Genomic DNA, 23,018 nt, shown 5'->3' on the forward strand with positions numbered 1-23,018 from the left:
TAATGGAATGAGTACAGGAGGTGATCAGAAAGATGGCACCTCAACTTGCACAAAGCAAGTGAAGAAATACACTCAGAATAGCAAAGGAATGGCCTATCTCTGAACTGCGTCCAAGCTATTGGAGAACTATCGCGCTGTTGCTACTGCTAGAAATCAAATGAGGATTTGGGATTGTTCCCCTCCTCCGAAAATGTTGAAACTCTGGAATCAAACTCTACTCAAGAAACCCAGAAAAACCCAGAAAGAATTTCTGAAATAGCCGATCCCCGAGAATCACCCTCTTAGGGATCTACGTTGTCCCTCAAGGCTCTGCGCTGCCACTGAATAGAATCCTCCAAAACTCCACCTAAAACTCTACCAAAATCCTCCAATATGCAAGGGCTGCTCCCCTGCTCAATGTCCCAGCTCAAATCCTCCGCAAAACCCTCAATCCGGAACTCCCACCAAAAGAACTGCATCCCTCTCTCAAGATTGCACAGTTATCCAAAATGCTCAGTTCCTCCTCTCTCCATAGATCAATCCTCCTGCAAAAGACTACTGAAAACTACCTTGCCCGAGCAGGCACTCGAAGTCCCCCGGGGCTAAGGGTGAGATCTCCGAACGGAGACACTCGATGCACTAAACAGTGCTGTAGACCAGCTAAACAGCCAGCGTGCTCTAAGTCGAAGTGACTAGCTCAAATGCACATAATCGAATGACAAAATGAGGAGGCTCCCCTCTCCTTTATAGTGTTGGCCTCTCTCAATCCCAAGGCCCACCTCCTCCAACGCAATCCCTTTCTTGCCACGTGTTCCTTTCCATCTGCACAGTCCCTCCAAGTGTCTGTGTGGGCCCCATCTCTGCGTGGTCCTTTGGCCCCCTTGGCTCCCCTTTAAGTCACAACGTTGTGCTACTAGGAAGTGACTTTATTCTAAAGGTGAGTTATGTCCCCCTTTTCCTCACCTTTTTATTTATAAATAACTATAGAAGGCAAAATTGAGCAAAATCGAATATTCCAATTAGCCATGGCTAATTAGGAATATCACAACTTTAATGCTGATGTGATTGCTAATCTGGAAAAGATATTGAGCTAACTGTGAAAATTGAAATAAATTGCTCTAAGCATAGAACATACCTAAAATTAACATGGTATCAGAGCTGAGGTGAAGACAATGCCCAAGCAAGAGTGAAAGAGCAATCACCGAAGACAGTTGGGAAAGGACAAAACGATCAGTGGATTCCTCATCCCTCTTCAAATTCACTGAGGTTGAAGTCAAAGCAAAGAATATTATCAGAATGGCGCAGCGGAAATTTATGATGGCCTACCTAAAGATCACTTCATTGGGAAGTCCGGATTTAAGGGTGGAAGGAAAGGCAAATGCCTTGGTTGCAATAAGTTCAGCCATTATGCGAAGGAGTGTCCGAATGGCAGAGACACATCTCTTGATGAAGATAACAATCATTCCAAGGACATCTTCAATGATCAAAGGAATGACAAGTAATGCAGGTCATCAAGGAAATGGCCGACTCTTCAAAAAAAAAAAGCAAGGAACCCCAAGTATGAAGAATAAAATGTGGATTTTGATCAAATAAATAAGCGTTATCTTGTATTGGCCCTCTCTTTCAGATTCTTTGGGAATCTGGCTTATTGATTGTAGTGCTTCAAGGCACTTCATCGGATAGAAGGGTGCACTCTCTAATTTGGTAGAGATGGAAACAATCGTGGGATTATACTTGGAGCCAATGCCACCTATCCCGAAAAGGGTGTAGGGAATGTTACCCCTCAATTGAATGAGGGTAACTCAATTCATTTACAGAATCTCTTTTATGTACCTGATCGCAAGAAGAACCTGGTGTCCATTTCGGCAATGGAAGTCAAAGGTTATAGGGTGGCACTCATCGATGGAAAGGTACGTGTTTGAAAATAGAATTTTCAAAGATGTTTTTGAGTTTAGGGTTGTATCAAGTTGCAGGAAGTCCACTGGGGACCATGTCCATTGACACATAGCACCGGAGCTCTGTGAGTCAGATGGTGACAGGGATGCCTGAATTCAAAAAGAGCATGAAAGTACATGTCTGAGATGTACCGAAGGAAAATCTTACAAGGGGACCATTCCCCTCATGTAGCAAATCCATAAGTTTGGAACAACCTCAGGGGTTTGAGATTCATGATCAAGAATCTCACATATGACGGTGGAAGAAAGCCCTCTATGGCTTGAAGCAAAATTCCCCGGGTGTAGTATGAGAGGATTGATAGTTGTCAGATGAAGCTGAGATTCACTAGGAGTGAAGCCGATCCAAACCATTGTTTGAAGGTTGTGGATGATAGACCTCTCATACTAGCACCTTCTGAGGACGACCTATTTCAAATAGGTGCAGACCCTCTCACTTGCAAAAGTAAGAGGGAGTTGGATTCCGAATGTGGAATGGTAAACTGCAAGCGCGTGACTACCTCGAGGATCTTAACTTTCAGAAGTTATATGGTAGTGATGTCAGACCAGATTTGGGAAATGCCTCTGAGTTTCATAAACTCATTCGCGTTGATGTTCTTGGTGAACTTCCGTTCGGACATATGTTTCGCAGTTAGCATGGTGAGCACATATTTGGTTGAGCCTCACTGGATTGGTGCTAAGAATCTTCTGAGATATCTTCAGGGCACAATCTCTCATGGATGGAGATACACTCTAGGAAATATGAAACTGCATGATTATTCGAATGCTAACTAGCAGGCAGTGTGGAGGATCACTAGAGCACTTCTCAGTGTTGGTTCTCTTTGGATTCTGCTTCGATATCATGGATGAGCAGGAAGCAGAAGTTGGTTGCTATAAGCACCATCGAGACTGAATACAAAGCTACGAGTATGATCTCGTGTGAAGCTATATGGTTCCAGAAGCTCTTAAGTGAGTTGTTTGTACACTTGATGAATACCACTGTGATTCTTTGTGACAACCAGAGGGGGGATTCGATTATTGAGGAATCCTGGATTCGATGATTGCTCTAGAGGATAGACATCAGATACTGCGTTATCTGGGATATGGTAAGTCGATGAGCGAGGAGGCTCCATCGCATTGAAACTGATGTACAGATTGCAGACATTTTGTCAAAGCCACGGGGAAAGGTCAAATATGTGACTTTTCCGAACGACTTGGAGTCGATGAGGGACCTTCTTGTAAGGGTCCTGCATTTTGCATGCATTGAGCTCTGGGAGCTCTGGGGGGCTTGGGGTACTTACTGGAGCAACATACGACCACAGGGCGACTCACCCTCCCCTGGTGGTGTGCTATGTACAGGATGATAGGTTCAACCTTCCCCTCTGATACCCTGTGGCGACTATGGAACAAGATGATTAGTTCTCCTATGGGTTGGAATGATTAGTTCTCCTGTGGGCCGGGATGATTAGTTCTCCCGTGGCAACTGTGAAACAGGATGATTAGTTCTCCTGTGGGTCGGGATGATTAGTTCTCCTGTGGCAACTGTGAAACAGGATGATTAGTTCTCCTGTGGGCCGGGATGATTAGTTCTCTTGTGGCAAGTGTGGAACAGGATGATTAGTTCTCCTATGGGCCGGGATGACTAGTTCTCCCATGGCAACTGTGAAACAGGATGATTAGTTCTCCTGTAGGCCGAGATGATTAGTTCTCCCATGGCGACTTTGGGGCAGGATGATTCGTTCTCCTGTGGACAGGATGATTAGTTCTCATGTCGAGGCATCCTACCCATGCAATCTGGGACTCATGGGAAGTACCTCTCATCCGATCAATGAGCAGGGAAATGGGGTTAGGGACCATAGTAGTACTATCAATAGACGCATCGATGTATCTACCGTACTCCCTATGCTAGGATGACCTCCATTGATCTAGGATCAATGAAACTGATCTGGGATCAGTATGAGTGGTTTGAGACACTCTCTTGTGATATTGATCTGGGATCAATAAAACTGGCTTCGGGTCAGTAAGAGTGATGAGACACACTCTCTTCAGATGAAATTGACTTCGGGTCAGTAGAGAATGGTATGAGACATTCTCGATCAATTCTTCTTCTTCATGGTTCAGCAGAGCAGAGCAGATCAAAGCAGAGCAAAGCAGTGCAGAGAACTGATGGCAGAGATAGTACAGTCAGACATATGGATCAGCGGATGGAGTTCTCCCTAGTTAAGAGGGAGTGTTAAAATTGGCAACTAGGACCAAACTCCATATGGGTCATCTTATTAAGGAAGCTGATATTTTTCTTGGATCCCTCTCATCGAGAGGTGCAGGATTGATCTAAAGATCATCCGATTTTGATAAGTATTCATGGAGATATGAATTTATTTGTGTTATGGGACAATTCGTCAAGGTCAGCCAGCAACCAAATAAACCCCACTTGTGCTCAACGTTTTAGTATAAATAAAGGTGGCCTTCAAGTCATTTTCAACACATTTGCGATCTCTTCCTCTCTACTTGTTTTTGGATTTTAATAGGAGGATAGATCCTAAGGGATAACGTTGCCCTAACGCAAAGGGCAAAAGTCGAAACTGCCAAAACTGTCGAAACTGTCGGGAAAAGCCGAAACTACCAGGAAAAGCCGGAACTGCCGGGAACTGCTAGAACTACTGGGAATAGCCAGAACTGTCGAGAAAAGTCGGAACTGCCGGAACTGCCGGGAATAGCCGGAATTGTAGGAACTTCCGGAACTACCGAGAATAGCCGAAATTGCCAAAACTGCCAGAACAGCCGGGAAAGTGATGCAGAGGGCAGAAGTCGGAACTGCCGGGAAAGCTGACATAAAGGGCAGAAGCCGGAACTGCCGAAAAAGCTAACGTAGAGGGCAGAAGCCGGAACTGCCGGGAACTGCCGGGAACAGCCGGAACTTCCGAAACTGCTGGGAATAGCCAGAATTGTTGAAGCTGTCGGAACTGCCGGAACAGGTGGGAAAGCTGACGCAGAGGGCAGATGTCAAAACTATTGGGAACAGCCGGAATTGTCGGAACTGCCGGAACTGCCGGAATTGCCGGAATTGCCAAAACTATCGGGAACTGTCAAAACAGCTAGAACTGCCGAGAACAGCCGGAACTGTCAGAACTGCCGGAATAGCCAGAGCATCTGTCTCCGAAGAAGAGCATCACTCAAGGGACAACTAACTAACATTGGGACAGTTGTATGGTACTTAGCATCAAATACACCCAGCATGCAATGTTACAGCTAGCATGCAACATCAAGCATGCAAAGGACAACAAGCAAGCAAGATGCAGCCAGCACATAGGTCAGTGTGGCAACATGGTACAGCGATGGCACATAATGCAGTACAATGATGGGTACAATCATGATTAATGAAGCATGATGAGATACAGCATAGTGATGATGGGTGCAGCATGGTGCAGCACGGTGAGGTGCAGCATGATGACGAAATGCAGCACAATGATAGGTGAAGGAGTCACCTTGGAGAATCAGTTGAAGCAGCATGTCTTCAACTGATCTCATATATCATCTTCTTAGAGATGATTTATGCTCTTATCTAGATAAGTCAAAGTGTTGACTTCTGTTGTAAATGTACTATCTCTCTCTCTGCTGAACTATTGAAGAACATATAAGAAGAATTGATCAAGGGTTTCCCCACATTGGGGTTTGTCCCTGGCTAGTGCCACATCTTGTGTCCTCTTGTCTTGGCTTGTCTTCTGCGATTTATGTTTATGTTCTATCTGCAGTTTACTTTAATGCTGATGTGATTGCTAATCTGGAAAAGATATTGAGCTAACTATGAAAATTGAAATAAATTGCTCTAAGCATAGAACACACCTAAAATTAACACGGAATCACTCAACTGACAAGCTAAATTTTCCTGCCAACTTGCACTAAAAAAATCAAACTTCCCCAAGCAATTCGATATGCCTGGCTTAGGCTTTGCGCAACCTCCAAAAACCCGTCTTGTTTCTCCCTCTGAACAACGAATGTTTGCCTTCTCTTTTGAGCTTCCCTGTCTGATCAATCACCCTCTAATACCATGTGAAAATTTCAAGTATCCTATTGCAGCAACTTGAATTAATTCTTCTAATTGTTAACTAATTAACAATTTCTTTGTTAAGGCAAATATCTGTTGACACCTAATCCTCAACGGATGGGTGAACTGGACAGTCATCAAGAAGATGAACTGATCCGTCATATTTATGTATATAACTGATAGTTAGCTAATGAATAAATCAATCTCAGTTTTTTCTTCCGCTCATTCATTCTGGAGTTACCCTGGCCTGACATGGTATCAGAGCACAGGTCCCAGAAATAGTTGTAACTCCTGCTGTCCTGAGAGCTGCTCAGTCCTGAGCGCTACTCTGACATTGATTCCCTGGCTCTGCCTCTGCCTGGCCTGACTGCACTATAAGCGTTTTTCAAGGCGGTATTGCGCTCTCTGACTGCCAGAGACTGCTCATTGTTTTTTATAAACGTTTGCCTGAATACGCTGCCCCTCTCTGCGCTGCCCCTCTCTGCGCATGAATACCTGAATGTATCGGTTATACCTGAATGTATCTGTTCATTGACTCTCGTCTTTTGGCCGTTCGCCGAGTCTCTCTCTTCCAAATCTCATCAACAATCTTCCATTATCGCTCATGTATTTCCTGCCATTTTGCTTTGGGTTTCAAGTGATATCATCGAATCCTTGATTATTGTGAGCGCTCCACTAGTTATCTAGCTTGCTTCCAGCAACATCCACCACAAATCTGTAACGGACATCGTTCTTCTCCAACCTTTCCATGGCCGTGTTGATGTAGTCCAGGCCCACAACCTCAATCATCGATGATACCTTCTTCTCTGCACGAAATCTAGAGTTACTTGGTACGCTTGTGTCTCAGAGAGCTTGCTTCAGCAGCAGCTTCACCTACATCTTTTGTTACAACACCGACATGATTTTTACTCATAGAATCACCACCCACCATTGGTGAACCATGGCGAGTAATGGGAGATCTTGAAGATGACTGCGAGCCATTCGGTGAACAAGGCTGTTGACCTTCGACGGAAGACGAGAAACTATCGGGCCTCGTGAGTTGTTCAGTCGTAAGTTTCCTCATTAATCTCAGTTTTTTCTTCCGCTCATTCATTCTGGAGTTACTCCAATTATCTTGAGTCTTTACAAGCAAATGGAAATCTTAAAGACATAACCTTTGAGTCTCTTGTGAAAAAGTTTGCTGAAAGAGAGAAAGCCTTTGGAAAGAAAACAGTCCCTGAATCTTCTGAAGAGACTGTTTGCCTTGCTCATAAAGAAAAGCATCCTGCTCAAGATTCTACAAGAGGAAGAGGTGGACGAAGAGGAAGAGGAAGATACTTCAGAGGCAGGGGGGGCAGACATTCTCAAGCAGAAAAGGCAGATCTGCATTGCATTCGCTGCAAACGAAATGGATCACATGATGCTTCTACATGCAAGCTACCATGGGACAAAATTGAGCAGAGAAGAAATCAGCAGAAAGGTAAAACTGATGACACAGACAAAGGTAAAGCACCTGAATCCGCTCACTATATTGAGGCACAATGTAACATTGGAGTAAATGAAGATTTGTTTAATGCTTCACTTGCTTCTTCGAAAAATGACTGGTTGCTTGATTCAGGAGCAACCTGTCATATGACTCATAGGAAAGATTTTTTTGAAGATTTCACTGACAATGTTGATGGAGCAGTATACTTTGCAGATCAGTCAAAAATCAAGCCATCAGGGCTTGGCACAATCAGGCTTAAACTGCCTGGTCTTCCAGACTTTCTTCTAGATCATGTTCTATATCTCCCACAGCTCAAAAGAAACTTGTTGTCCCTGGTCCACATCCGCCAGCAAGGTCACTCCATTCATATGTTTGATGGCAAGCTTGAGGTAAGAAAGGCATCTGACCACTCACTTGTCATGAGGGGTATAGAAGAAGAAAGACTTCTTAAACTGCAAGGAACTTCTGCTTATGCACAACATTTCTCATATATTTCTCATCATGAAGAAGGTACACTTCCATCAAGTTTATTATGGCATGCTAGATTTGGACATTTAAACTATGATAGTCTCCGCTTATTGAAGAAAAATGGTGTTGCTGGTTTGCCTACAATTCCTAGAAAACATAAGCAATGTGATGCTTGCATTCTAGGAAAGCATAGCAAACAGCCTTTTCATGATTCACATTCAAGAGCACATAGGAAGCTTGAACTCATTCATTCAAATTTATGTGGTCCAATGCCTGTTTCTTCTGCAAATGGAAATAAATATATCATGACATTTATTGATGATTACACCAGAATGTGTTGGGTTTATTTATTGAAGAACAAATCTGATGCTTTTCAAACATTCAAGAATTTTCATAAGTGGATTGAAAATGATGCACAATCTCATATTGGGTCTATTCGCACTGATAATGGAAAAGAATATACATCAAATGAATTTGAACACTATCTTCGCCAACATGGAATTAAACATCAAACAACTGTGCCTTATAATCCTCAACAGAATGGTGTAGCTGAAAGAATGAACAAAACAATTTTGAATATGGTACGATCCATGCTTTTCTTCAAAAATGTAAAGACAATGTTTTGGGCTGATGCTGTTCTATGTGCTGCATATATAAAGAATAGATGTCCATCTAGTGCTATAAGAAACAAGACTCCTTATGAATTGTGGTATGGACATGTTCCTTCGGTAAAACATCTCAGGATTTTTGGTTCCACCTGTTATGCTTTAATACCAAAGGTACATAGAAACAAACTTGGTGCTAGAAGTCGTAAGTGTATCTTCCTGGGGTATTCAAACACATCTAAATCATACCGCCTCTATGATGAAGTAAATAAAAAGTTTGTTTTATCTAGAGATGTCATTTTTCTTGAATCATCCAAATCTGACAGTGTTGTTGAGCGGCAACTTGATCGCTTGGATAGATTCACAAAACCGAAATCATTTCAAGAGTTTGATAATCAGATTCCACATCTTGAAGGGGGGATTCCTATACTAGATCAACATGTGGAATCTTCTTCTGAAGAACAATCTCCCCTGCATGACACTCCAACAACGGATGATGCTTTAAGTGATGTAATTGATAGAATTGGGAGACTCAATCTTGATTCAGACCCAACTCAATCAACAGAGCAGCCTGGACCATCTCAGAAAGGTCCCCCAAAGTGGCTGACAAAGACACTTGAAAGTGCTCATCCTGATGAAATTGGAAAAACAGGAACCAGAAATACAAACCGACAAGATGGAGGTGATGTAGATAACTCTAATTCACCTGTTGATATGGATGTTACTTATGATTGTGAATTGAACTTGTCTACAGATTTTGAACCAACTTCCTTCAAAGAAGCTGCTTCTCATGATGAATGGAAAGAAGCGATGCAGAAGGAGTATGATGCCCTCATAAAGAATGGCACTTGGAAGCTGGTTGATCCTCCATTTGGAACCAAACCAATTGGTTGCAAGTGGGTCTACAAGAACAAATACAAAGCTGATGGCTCACTTGACAAGCAAAAAGCTAGGCTTGTGGCAAAAGATTTTGCACAAAAGGAAGGGGTCGATTATGAGGAAACTTTTGCCCCCACAGCAAAATGGGCCACCATCCGGACACTCTTTGCACTAGCTGCTCAGAACGGTTGGAAAGTCCATCAAATGGATGTAAAAACTGCATTCTTGAATGGAGATCTAAAAAAGAATGTTTTTATGTCCCAGCCTGAAGGATTTCCTGTGAAAGGACATGAACATAAAGTATGCAAACTTGTGAAGTCCTTGTATGGCCTCAAACAAGCACCACGAGCCTGGTATGAAAAACTAACTGAGCATCTTCTGAAACTCAACTTCAATCATTTTGATCTTGATGATGCAACTTTATTTGTCAAGAAAGTTGGCAAAACAGTTGTATATCTTGTGGCATATGTAGATGATCTTTTAATGACAGGGAACAATGAAAGCTATATTGCATCCATAAAGAAAGAATTAGGAAAATTTTTTGAAATGACTGATTTGGGCTATGTTCATTACTATCTTGGCATTGAAGTAACCCAACATCCAAAGTCCATATTTCTTTCTCAAAAGAAATACATTGGAGATTTGTTAAACAGATTTGGCATGACAGAGTGTAATCCTCTTTTTACTCCAATGGAACAAAACTTGAAGCTCACATCTATTGAAGGAAAGGAATTTGAGGATGCAACAAAGTATAGACAGCTTGTAGGAAGTCTCATCTACCTCACTACTACCAGACCAGACATTTCATTTGCTGTTGGAATCCTCTCCAGGTTTATGCAAAAGCCTTGTGAGGGACATTGGTCTGCTACAAAAAGAGTTCTAAGGTACTTGAAGGGAACTCAAGACCTTGGAATCAAATATACACAGGTGGACGACTTCAACTTGATTGGATACTTTGATTCAGACTTCGATGGAGACAAAGAAACTGGGGTATCTACTTCAGGATATGCTATGAGTCTTGGATCAGGAGCTGTCTCCTGGAGATCACGCAAACAATCAGTACCAGCAGATTCCACAACAGAAGCAGAATATGTGGCAGCAGTTGAAGCAACGAAAGAAATTGTGTGGCTCAGGAAAATTCTTGAAGATTTGCAGGTAAAACAAATACAATCAACTCCACTCATGATTGATAACACCTCTGCAATAAAGTTGGCCAAGAACCCAAAGTTCCATGATCGTACTAAGCACATCAATACTAAATATCATCTGATCCGACATCATGTTGAGGCCAAAACAATCCATCTCCGTCATTGTTCCACAAACGAGCAAATTGCAGACATCTTCACCAAAGCGCTTGGAAGAGAAAAGCTTGAAAGATTCAGAACGATGCTTGGACTCACCAACATCCCTTCAGATTAAGGGGGGGAATGTTGACACCTAATCCTCAACGAATGGGTGAACTGGACAGTCATCAAGAAGATGAACTGATCCGTCATATTATGTATATAACTGATAGTTAGCTAATGAATAAATCAATCTCAGTTTTTTCTTCCGCTCATTCATTCTGGAGTTACCCTGGCCTGACAATATCGAATAAATCACACTGCAACCTTCACACATAAATTTGACAAACTTATTTTTGGACAAATGTCCCCGGAAAAACCCAACTTGGGAAAACCGATGCAGCCACTAAGGATTTTATATTATTAAGCAATAGTGAAATTCTGAGTACAATCTATGGATGTCCAACTGGCAATCCAAAAAACAAAAAAATCTAGCCAAAATTATCTAAGGGAATTTCCTTTCCTCCACAAGCAACCCTGACACAACTTCGCTTCAAAAACACGTCCTCCTGGACCCGTCACGCTGGCTTCTACTCAGTGCTTGCGCAAACCCTTGGACGTCTAGCCTAGAACTACCTTTGATCAAGTCGTTATGCCTGTCTTTGTTGAGGAAAATGATTCTCTGACCTTCTGGAAGAATTTCCAAGCCTCTGGGAGATGAATCGTTTTTCCCACAGCTAAATCGAATTGCCCTCTGAAACCGACTATGCAATCCTCTACGCTGCCTCACTAGGAATAGATCGACCTCTTATTGTTACCTCTTCGGATCTGGAAAACTTCCTCCAAATCACTGTCGTAGCCCCTCTGTGTCTCGACTTCCTTCTGAAGCTCAAACTCTTCTAGCTACTGCCTCTGGAAAATCGAACTCTCCAAGGAAATCGAGCTTTGTATGTCTCACAAGTGTGTTCTCCATCTACCCATTTACTTCTTATAATCTTTTGTTGGACCTCCAATGGCCAAGAATAAAACTTAATCAATGGCCCAGATTATTTCCTAGTCAATCCGTGTGAGTTTCTAGATGATTCACACCTTATCTCAATAAATTTTGATTAATTAACCAGATTTCCTATGTTTAGACTTAGGAAATATTAAAAATAAAGCTAATAATCTAATTGAGACACTTCTAGGTGGAATTTCCAAAAATGATTCTGGGTTATGGAGAAATCCTGTGTTTTAGCCTCTCCTCAAAGTTTTGAGACTAGAACACCTTCAATGATACAAAAACTGACATCATCCTTCCCAGCCTGCTCACCAGCTCCTAAAGGTAAAAACGTGGGAATGTGGTTCTAGTTGGCCCACTGAAGGCGTGTGGGTGAGTCAAAGGGGAATGGTGATTGCACTAGTGGGAAGCCCCTAAAGTCTCCACAAACATAAAATCGCTATGTACACTCATGTCACGGTTCTGCTGCTTAAGCTCCTCCAACATTTCTTTCTGCCCCTTTGCCAAGTCATTCAAAGCCTTCAAGAGGCTATTAAATGTTGCCTCTCTTTGCTCGTTCGTTCCTCCATGTCCACTTCCACTACCTCTTGTCCTGGGGTCTCAGTATCAGGGGTGATCTCAAATTCCCTCTCCCGACACCTGTATCTATGCCTCCTGTAGGTAATGTTATGCTTCTCTTCTGTGGTCATATATGATTTTCCCCATGACTGAGCCAAGACCGGTGCTATGATACCACCATAATATTCCTATTAGGAATTAACAGTGATAATCAAAACAAAAACACCACATGCAACACAAATATTCAACATGCAATTAGACACCCATAAATTTAGCCAAAAATTGTGTCAACCTAAGCCATTTTATAATCAAAGAGGACTGTACAATATATGTATGAAATTATGTGCATCTGGGCTTGCTAAAGCAAGCTAGACAAACCCCTGGTGAGAAACTGTGTTGCCCAGATGTTGGAAAGTACTTCCTCTTCAAGTTCTGCGTTGGCCCTAGAAATCTGCTGCTACTCGCTGCAAAGGGGCTGTTGTTTGACCCCTCTAGAGTGCTCAGAAAATTCTGTAAAATTAGTCGTGGGCTCTCCTCACGAAACCCACAAAACCTAGAAAAGGTTGGGCCTAGTTACAACCTTCCAAAATTACCCTCAATTAGTGCGAGTTCCTCCTCAAGCTGGGTAATTCGCACTACCTGAGAATCTACTGGCAAAGCCCTCCAAAATAGCTGAGAAGACTCTCCAATAATTCTCCTTATGTCACCTAGCAAAACTCAACCTCAAACTCCCAGTCAAGCCTCCACAACCAATGGACTCCTCAAGTGATTGTGCCGACCCAATCAAGCCACCCCTGCACATGCCCGAGAAGAATAAATTTGGCTTGAATAATCGCCACCCAATCTGCCCACCAAACCACTGCAAAAATGCTACTAAATAACAAGGAGAGGTGCCCCTAAATTCTCGGAACCAACTCTGCCCTGAAGTTCTCTCCCCACGAGTGTGTGGTCCCTTTCTACGCCAAGTCTGCTCCAAAGTAGCTCGAATCTCCCTGTGGAATTCCTCTGGAACAACTCTACATGTAGGAATTTACAGGGTAAGTTCCTCAGAAAGAATACCAAAAGGACACCGCTCACAACCAGATCTCAAATCAATACACCAGTATTTTTGACGTGGTTAAAACCCTCAGAGTGCAAGGAGGGAAACAGTCCACGGCCTGTCCCAACGTGGGTACAGACAATTTATTAATCAAAGAATGAAAATTTACATAAGCTTCTCTCATGCACGGATTACCCGAACAATGACCCTCCATGCGCTTTAAATAGAACTCATGGACCAATCGGGTGTCAAGCCACGGATCAAGTGTCGGTAATACCGAGGTGAGAGTGAACCGTCGGATCACTACATATCGTGACCGTCGGATTGTAAGTTACAAAATGTACAACGGTAAAGAAACACACTTTACCTAACTCTAACCTAACTCTATGCTAGACCAAGTTGAACTTAACTATATCCTATGTGTCGGAATATCCTAACATCCCCCCTTAAGAACAACTTGGGATAGGATTGAAGGATTTACAAATATGACACAATAGGAGAAGGAAGGAGGCACTAGAGCCTATCCCCCCTTAGTGACAACTTCCTGAACTCCAAGCATATATCGAAGTTTAGTGAACTTCGCCTCTGTGAGAGCCTTTGTGAAGATGTCTGCAACCTGATCATCCGTTGGACAATATTGCACTTCAAGAACATGGTCATGAATGAGCTTTCTGATGAAGTGCATGTGTAGTTCAATGTGTTTGCTGCGCTGATGCTGGACTGGATCTTTGCATAGCTGAATGGCACTTTGATTATCACACCAAAGTGTGGTTGGATGCTGCTGCTCAAAGCCAAATTCGGATAGGATCTGACGAAGCCACAAGGCTTCCTTACTAGCTTCCACGGCACCACGATACTCTGCTTCTGCTGACGAAAGAGAAATGGCAGCCTGTTTCTTACAAGCCCATGTAATAGGTCCTGAACCAAGAGTGAAGACATAACCGGCAGTAGACTTCCGATCATCAAGGTCACCAGCCCAATCAGAATCAGTGAAACCAACTAACAGAGGAGCTGCTTTGGCACTGTAATGAATCCCAAACTGTACTGTACCTCGAACATAACGAAGTATTCTTTTAGCTGCTTTCCAATGACTTTCACGGGGGTTTTGCATAAAACGAGCAACAAGGCCAACAGCAAAGGAAAGATCAGGACGAGTATGGGTTAAATACAAGAGTTTTCCGACAAGTTGACGGTATAAGGTAGCATCAACTTCAGGAGAAGTACAAGAGACTGAAAGTTTGACTCCAGACTGAAAGGGAGAAGGGGCTGGCTTACAGTCTTCCATGTGAAAATGACGAAGAATATCACAAGCATACTTGGACTGGGAAAGGAAAATACCTTCTTGGGATTGCAAGACTTGAAGACCGAGAAAATAGTGTAAGTGTCCTAAGTCTGTCATTTCAAATTTCTTTTTAAGGCTGGACTTCACATGGTTTATAAGGTTGGGATCACTACCAGTAAGAATAAGATCATCAACATAAAGAACAAGGATGATAAGAGAGTTGCCCACTTTCTTGGTGTAGACAGTATTGTCAGAATGACACCTAGAAAAGCCAGATTCTAAAAGAAAGCTATCCATTTTGGCATACCAAGCCCGAGGAGCTTGTTTGAGGCCATAAAGGGATTTCTTAAGTCGACAAACGAGGCTGGAGTCTGTTTGTATGAAGCCAATGGGTTGTTCCATATAGATTTCTTCCTGCAAGTCCCCATGCAAGAAGGCAGATTTAACATCCATTTGATGGACTTCCCATTTTAAAGAGGCAGCAAGGGAAAGAACAAGGCGGATAGAGTTCATTTTGGCAACTGGAGAGAAGGTTTCAGTGTAGTCAATGCCTTCAACCTGTGAAAAGCCCTTAGCAACTAGACGAGCCTTATGTTTATCAACTTTCCCATCTGGTCCATACTTGGTTCTGTAAACCCATTTGCATCTAACAAGTTTGCGTCCCTTTGGTAGAGGAACAAGATCCCATGTATCATTTGTCATCAATGAATGATATTCTTCATTCATAGCTGCTTCCCAATGTGGATGGCCTGAAGCTTCTGCAAAAGTGTCAGGATCATGATTTACTGGAGCTTGAGCCAGTAAAGAAGAGGCTCTTTCAAACTGAGAACGTGTACGTCGCTGATCTGTAGGATCACCGGCAAGATCACCTGCTGCATCCCGAGTAGCACGGACCCATCTTGGAAGTTGAGGATCCTGAGAAGGTGGGGGAGGATTATCATCCTCGCTTTCATCATCAGAAGAAGAAATGTTTTCAAAGATAGAAGAGATAGGAAGAGGTGGCACATCCGCCGGACTAGGCTCGCAGGCCGATTTATTTTCATCAAATTTTACATCTCTTCTAATGATAACATTTTTGGACTTAAATGGAATAAGTCTATAACCTTTTACATCTTCAGAATATCCAACAAAAGTACATTTCTCACTCTTAGGTTCTAAAGCTTTATGCTTTTCATCTGGAATATGGGCCCATGCTTCACTTCCAAACACACGAAAGTGACTTACATCTGGTTTAATGGAACTCCAAGCTTCTTCTGGAGTGATATTCTCTAGAACCTTAGTAGGAGTGCGATTGATTATATAATTTGCACAATTAATTGCTTCGGCCCAAAAACTAAGACTGAGTCCTTTAGATTGCAGCATACAATTAGCCATTTCCTTTAAGGTGCGATTTTTCCTTTCAGCTACACCATTTTGTTGTGGAGTGTATGGAACAGTATGTTGCATTTGAATTCCATTTTCGGTGCAAAAGTTGATGAATGCGTTTTTAACATATTCTCCACCATTATCAGTTCTTAGCTTAAGAATTTGATGTCCAGATTGTTTTTCAACAAATGCTTTGAAGGCCAAAAAAGTGCTAAATACTTCGCTCTTGAGTTTTAAGAAGTATACCCAAGTGCGTCTAGAGAAATCATCAATGAAAGTTAAGAAGTACTTGCAGCCAGAGAATGAAGCAACAGGAAGAGGACCACATAAATCACTGTGCACAAGCTGTAAAGGGGCTGAGGCGTGCCAAGAGGCACGTTTGTCAAAACTGTCCCGATGATGTTTTCCGAGTACACATCCGGAACAAACACCATCTTTGCAAGATACCATAGGAAGACCTGTCACCATATTTTCTTTACATAGATGCTGAAGGGAGCGATAGTTTAAGTGACCAAACCGCTCATGCCAAAGTTTGCTCACTTCATCATTATGAGCAACAAACACTGAGGGAAGATGGGATGACCCAAAGTTGTGAAACTTATACAACCTTTTGGAATCATCAGCAAGACCAGTAGCTAGAATCTGTTTAGGATCTTTTAGATCCTTGATTACAACATCATGAGGTGAAAATTCAACAATTTTACCTTCACCTGAATGAGTTATCTGATAGACAGATAGAAGGTTGCAGGATAAGTTTGGAACACATAATACATCATTGAACTGACCATTGTCTAGATGAACAGTTCCAGTCCCTACAACATTAAGAGATCTATCATCACCAACATATATATTTTTGGTGTTACAATCATTTAAAGAAGAAAACATGGCTTGGTTTTTGGCCATGTGACAAGAGGCTCCAGAATCAATGAGCCACTCATGAGAATGAGAAGAAGAAGAAGATACATTTAATGCATAACCAGACTGAGATGATTGACGATGACATGCAGAAAGTGCCGTTCCGGAAGTTGAAGTTGAAGTAGGCTCCAGATGGATGTTATGTTTCTTCATTGCGGCTTCCAAGGCTTCCATCTTCTTAAAGCATTTAGATTCTAAGTGGCCATCTCGATTACAAAAGTTACAATGTCTGTCAGTCCTCTTCCATTTGTTTTTATTGGTCTTGTCATTTTGCTGAAATGATCTTTCATTTTGAGGCTGAGTTGGTTTAGGACCATTCCTTTGAGGATAAGACTTCTTAGGATTCTTTGAATTTGATTGCTGCTGGGCGGCTAACGCTTTCGAGGAAGAGTTTCCAAGATTAAGAAGACCAAGGTGTAAGAGTTTTTCTTGTTCTCTTATTAAGGAATCACAAAAGGAGTCAAAGGAAGGAGGTTTGTAGTCTTTGCCTTGACAAATGAAAGCTTCCCTTGTAGAATGGAAAGTGGAAACAAATACAGAGTAGGCTGGTCCCAACTTAGTAAGGATGGAATAAATAAGGTTACCATCTTCTTTCTTAACTTTAACACCTTCCAAGAGATATCTAAGGGTCTTGAATTTGGACAAGAAATCTTCAATGCAAGAAAAATTATTAGGATCCAAAGTAAGCAACTCATTCTCAAGTTGATGGGCTCTAATTTCATTTTTAATCCCAAAAACTTTAGCAAGTTTTTCTAATGCTTCATGAGGAGTTTCAATTTCTGCAATGTGGAATCTAAGATCAGGAGAAACAGACATTCCTATCAAACCACGTGCTTGATCTTGTCTATTTTCCCATTTTTCGGCCTTGTCTTCATCTTTGGGTTTCTTCTCTTGGTCTGTGGCTATTCTGAAGAGACCTTTACTTCTAAGTAAATCTCCCATGTAGGCTACCCATTGGAAGTAGTTAGTGCTGTCAAGAATGACTTGGCATGGACTTTCCATTTTTTGAAAAAAAACCTGAAGCTGAAGATGCTGAAAGTAAGTGGTCCAATGGATAGATCTCGAAAAAATAGGCGGTTTTAAAAAAAACGGCTCTGAAAAAGGCTTCCGGATGAAGAAGTTATGGCTTTTTGAAAAAAAATTGTTGACGTTGCCGGCAAAGTGCGCGAATGTGCGGGAATGAAAAAATCCGCCCCCACAAAATGGAGACTTGAACCCAAGACCTCTACTCTCTTAAAAAGTCTTTGAACCAATTGATCTATACAAAATATTTGAGAGAGAGAGAGAGAGAGAGAGAGAGAGGGGGGGGGGGGGGGGGGGGCCTCGATTTGCGTGCTTGCCTTGGGAAGGCTCTTTTCCCCTACAAAACACAAAACACAAAACACAACACGAATATGCAAAGAAAAACGAACCTTACGGCTCAAAGTTAGCTTTAGCCAAAAAGCTAGAATTTTTAAAAAAAATCTCAAAGTTAGCTTTTAACCGAAAAACTAAATATTTTTCTCAATGTTTCTGATTTTCCAAGATCACACTAAGGTGCAGGGAAAAGAGCATACGCATGAGAAAAATCCTTTCTTTCTGTTTCTGATTTGCCCAGATCGCACAGAGTCGCAGGGCAAAGAGCATACGCAGAAATGAAAGGTATAGATCCGGGAAAAAAAAAGGCTAAATAAACCGAAACCGAAATAAGCAGAGAGAAAATGACAGTAAACTGCAAAAAAAAACACTGTATACCTCCCGATCTGAAAAATGACGCAGCTAGGGCTACCGGAAACCTTTTCGCGTGAAACGAAAGGGGTTCCTCACTGAAACAGATGCTCCGAACGCAACAGAGCAGTCCTCTCGGCCCGAAAGCAGTCAGAAACAGCAGATCTAGGAAACGACAGCCGCATGCAGTTCTACCGGCTTCAGATTTGGATCACCAACGGACGCGGCCCTCAAATAGCTCTGATACCATGTAGGAATTTATAGGGTAAGTTCCTCAGAAAGAATACCAAAAGGACACCGCTCACAACCAGATCTCAAATCAATACACCAGTATTTTTGACGTGGTTAAAACCCTCAGAGTGCAAGGAGGGAAACAGTCCACGGCCTGTCCCAACGTGGGTACAGACAATTTATTAATCAAAGAATGAAAATTTACATAAGCTTCTCTCATGCACGGATTACCCGAACAATGACCCTCCATGCGCTTTAAATAGAACTCATGGACCAATCGGGTGTCAAGCCACGGATCAAGTGTCGGTAATACCGAGGTGAGAGTGAACCGTCGGATCACTACATATCGTGACCGTCGGATTGTAAGTTACAAAATGTACAACGGTAAAGAAACACACTTTACCTAACTCTAACCTAACTCTATGCTAGACCAAGTTGAACTTAACTATATCCTATGTGTCGGAATATCCTAACACTACAAATGTAGCAAAGGCTCCCCTAGAGTGGCACTCGAGGTCCACCGGAGAAGGAGTTGAGATCTCCCCTCGGAAATCTCGTGTGTTGAACAACATTTCATAGACTTGGCTCAACAACTCAAGTGTACAAGAGAGTTTGTTTGTCAAATGATCAAAAGCCCTCAATCGATGCCTTCTCCTCCTATTTATCATTGGGCTCTCTCTCTCTCTCCATGTGGGCCCCATACATCGACCCCCTTCTTCTCCCTCTCTCTCTACAAGTGCGTTTTTCTCCAAGGGGTGTGTATTCCTCTTAGGGTGGCCCCCACCTTCCATTAGGAATTCAATTTGCCTCCTTTTTCCTATGTTAGAGCCTCCTTAAGCCAAAAATGCCAAGTGGGGTCCTCCTAAACCACTTTTCCTAAGTCTAAGATGGCAAAACTTCAAAATTGGCGAAAATGGTAATTTATTTAGTAAAATTGCTAAGTAGGAATATCACACTTGATTAGAGATGCCTAGCCTTGTATGTCCATGAGGTAATGATCCCCAGGTAAGAGACTTTGTGAGGCCTCTACAGGGCCAGTTTCATTAGGCTCATTACCTCTTTCTTTTAGCATATCTCTGTAGGTGGAGGTACTAAGTGCCAAACTGAACCCCTACCCATGAGTTGGAAAGTCATAGATTTGTGAGAGAAGGGAATTCCTCTCACATGCCTGGCAAACGTATCACCTCTCTAAGACCATAGAGCTGGACCTGCTTACTACAACGTATGGCCAACCAGATCATCTCAAATAGCCACATATCCATCATGAGTTTCTTACCCTTGGTCCCAAATGTTAGGAGAAACAACGCTTCTCAACGTTCTCTCTTCTCTTCTAGCTCCGGAGATCCTCCAAGATTGTATAGAGGGGCCACTCAAACCCAAGCACTCTCTGGACACAATCATCCCAGTTTCCAATGGTCCCTTCACAGTCATTGATGAGGGCAGGGAGGATTATTCTCCCTCTTCCTCTACTTTTTTTTCTACTTGTGATGTTGGTGTGTAGCTATTGTTCTTCTCTTCCTTTTAACATCATTTATATCTCTTGTATTTTGATAAACATTTTATCTGTAGGAGTGTTCTAGACACTCCCACTGTGTAATGGCTATAACTGCAATCTCTGGTCCCATTTGACCTATTACTTTGTCATTTCTGGACATCAACAAAATCATATATCTTATCTTATCTTGTTTTCATAACCATAAAGTAAAAATGACTGAAAACTGAGTTTGAACACGATTTCAGATATATTCAACTTCAAGTATTCTGAAAAAAGAAAGAAAAACAACATATGGAGACCTAGAAAAGATAATTATCAAAGAGAAACACATAATAGACAGGTATATAAGAAACGTACACTGGAAAAGGCATAAAATTGCATGTATAGCTGCCCAGATTTCTGCTTCCTTTTTTGAAGAACATAGACGTCCAAAAAATTTCATGTTTCCAACAGTCAAGGTGCAGCTAAAAAGCTTACTGTTACCAGGTCCAAGTCTATGTGATATGTTGTAAATAGGAAGAGGGAGCATTGCAGCTTGAGCATGTTCTTGTAGCTCACTTTTTAAAATCCCAGGTAGTGGTAGCCCCAAGAGTTCACAACTTGCATAGACCTAAACCATGTTAACAAATAAGAATAGGACAATCATAGAAATCAAAATAAACTTTGGCAAACTGTATATCTCCAAAAATAGTGGTTAATATAATTTGCAATCTTAATCATACAACTTTTGTCTAGGGACATGAAAAAGTCTCATGTAAGGAAACCATTTTAAGCACAAAAAGTGATTTTTTGCAAAAATAATCCGAGAGGTGTTGAAAATGGTTGCTATTGATGGAAAAGGTTGTCCAAATGAAAGAAGAAATTACATAGTCAAATAGCATATTCCAAGACCTTTCCAACAGTGTATGGCACTCCCTTTAATTCCATAGGAATGACGAGATATGAAATATTTTGTCAAGATGACCCAACCAAAATATAAGCATGCCCCATTTGTATACCTTATCTTTTGAAGGCATTTTTATGTTAGTTTTTGTAGTATCGGATGGTGTTCTAGTCTCGAGACTTTCTGGAGAGGCTAAACACAAGAGTTCTCCAAAACCCAGAAATCGTTTCTAGAAATTCCACCTAGAGATAGCTTAATTAAATTAATTCACCATAATTAAAATTTCCTAAGTCTAACTTAGGAAAAGTGGTTAATTAATAGGAATTAATTGAGAAAGGTGTGAATCATTTAGAAACTGACAAGGATCAACTTAGAGATGAATCATACTAAAGATTGTAAGAGGAGGTTGATGGGTAGATGGATGATACATCAGTGCAGATACTTAGTGATCTGGGCAATTCGATTTTCCAGCACAGGTGATTCAGCACGAGAAATTGAGCCAGTAGATCAAGCAACAAGTGGCAGAGGGGTAGTAAAGGAGCATTCTAGAGGAGCTTCTAGTTCCAGAGAGTCAGAAAGAGGAAGCGAAATTATTCTCCAAGAGGCTGCGCAGAGGCAGTGGAGAGCCTCAATCGAGTAGCTCGATTCAGCCGAGGAGAAGCTCGTTTTCTGTTCCAGAGACCGAGAATATTTTCCAGAGTACCAGAGAGACAATTTCCTAGACAACAACAGGTAGGATGGCTTCATTTGCAGGGGTCCCGGATTGAGCGTGAGGGGGTCTATGCTAAGGGGACACAGGCAATCAGGTGCGAGGCTTTCTCGGAGAGGGTAAAATCCATCAATATATTTTTGCTAGTGTTACATTTGGGTAGAATCGCCAGTTTCGCGACATTTTATTGTACTCGTAAATTCTATTGCTGCATAATAATAAAATCCTCACTGCTGCACCGATTTTCCCATATTGGGTTTTTTCGCGGACAATTGTCCAAAAATAACAGTGATATATTTTTGTGTGTCTGCTAGTATTTTCTCACATTTTAGTTTATCCTCCGCAATATTTTTTTCTGGTGAAAATTGTAGTTGTGATTTATTTGTTGTTTGTCGTGGGAAATAAACTGCAAAATTAATTTACAATTAGAAGAATAATTTCCAATTGTTGCAATAGTTGAAAATTCCACATGGTATCAGAGCAATTTTAACTAGGCGAGGAAGCTTAGAAGCAGAGAAGAAAATTCATTGTTTAGAGGGGGCGGCGACACAAATTTTTAAGGGGTTGCGCAGTGTCTAAGCTAGGCAGTGCGAATTGTTGGGCAAGTCGATCTTTTAGTGCAGGGTTGCAGAAAATTTCAGCTTGCTAGATTGAGTGATTCCAGCAGGCAGAGAGAGCACTAGTAGCTCAGATTTTTGCTGAGCAGATTCCTTGTTTGTGCACAGAAGGATTTTGCAGTAGTTGCTAGAGCAGAACCAGTGCCAGGATGAAGAGGAATAGCACACAAATTTGTCTTCAGTAAAGCCATGGACAGGGTTGATATTCAAGAGGCTTCAAAATTGTCTTCCAGGTTGTAGGACAAATTTGCTTGCTTAGCAGGCTCAACTTCACAGAGTGTCTGGTATATAGACAGTGGAGCGTCAACTCACACGATAGGGGTTAGAGAATATTTCTTTAGCTACAATGAGGAGCAGATGGACTTCCAAATTACGATGGAAAATAAAGCGAAGTGTACTCTAGTGGTGGGAGGTGCCATCAATTTTCAGAGGGATTCAAAAGCAAGCACCCACACTACAGATGTATTGCATGTGTTGGGATTGGGTATGAAGTTTAAACTTATGCACACCACACATTCAATATTCTGCGTAGTGTGAATGTAGGAGTCTCTTTATAGTTTTT

The 23,018-nt window shown here is 41.8% G+C and overlaps 1 protein-coding gene across 11 annotated transcripts in view; it reads right to left on the reverse strand.

Annotated features, from left to right (window-relative positions):
• Positions 1–23,018, reverse strand: part of LOC149262923 (uncharacterized) — a 302,883-nt gene that overhangs the window by 94,700 nt on the left and 185,165 nt on the right. For 5 of the 11 annotated variants that reach the window (XM_089425435.1, XM_089425448.1, XM_089425442.1 and 2 more), the window contains exon 12: positions 20,605–20,857. The exons of the other annotated variants lie outside the window; for them this stretch is intronic. In XM_089425435.1, coding sequence (XP_089281561.1) covers positions 20,605–20,857 — 253 coding nt within the window. The remainder of the gene's footprint in view (positions 1–20,604; positions 20,858–23,018) is intronic. 11 annotated transcript variants of the gene reach the window in all.

Source organism: Pinus tabuliformis, chromosome 6, assembly GCF_031772625.1.
Source record: "Pinus tabuliformis cultivar Carrire ecotype Pingquan chromosome 6, CPIR1, whole genome shotgun sequence".
Lineage (NCBI taxonomy): Eukaryota > Viridiplantae > Streptophyta > Pinopsida > Pinales > Pinaceae > Pinus > Pinus tabuliformis.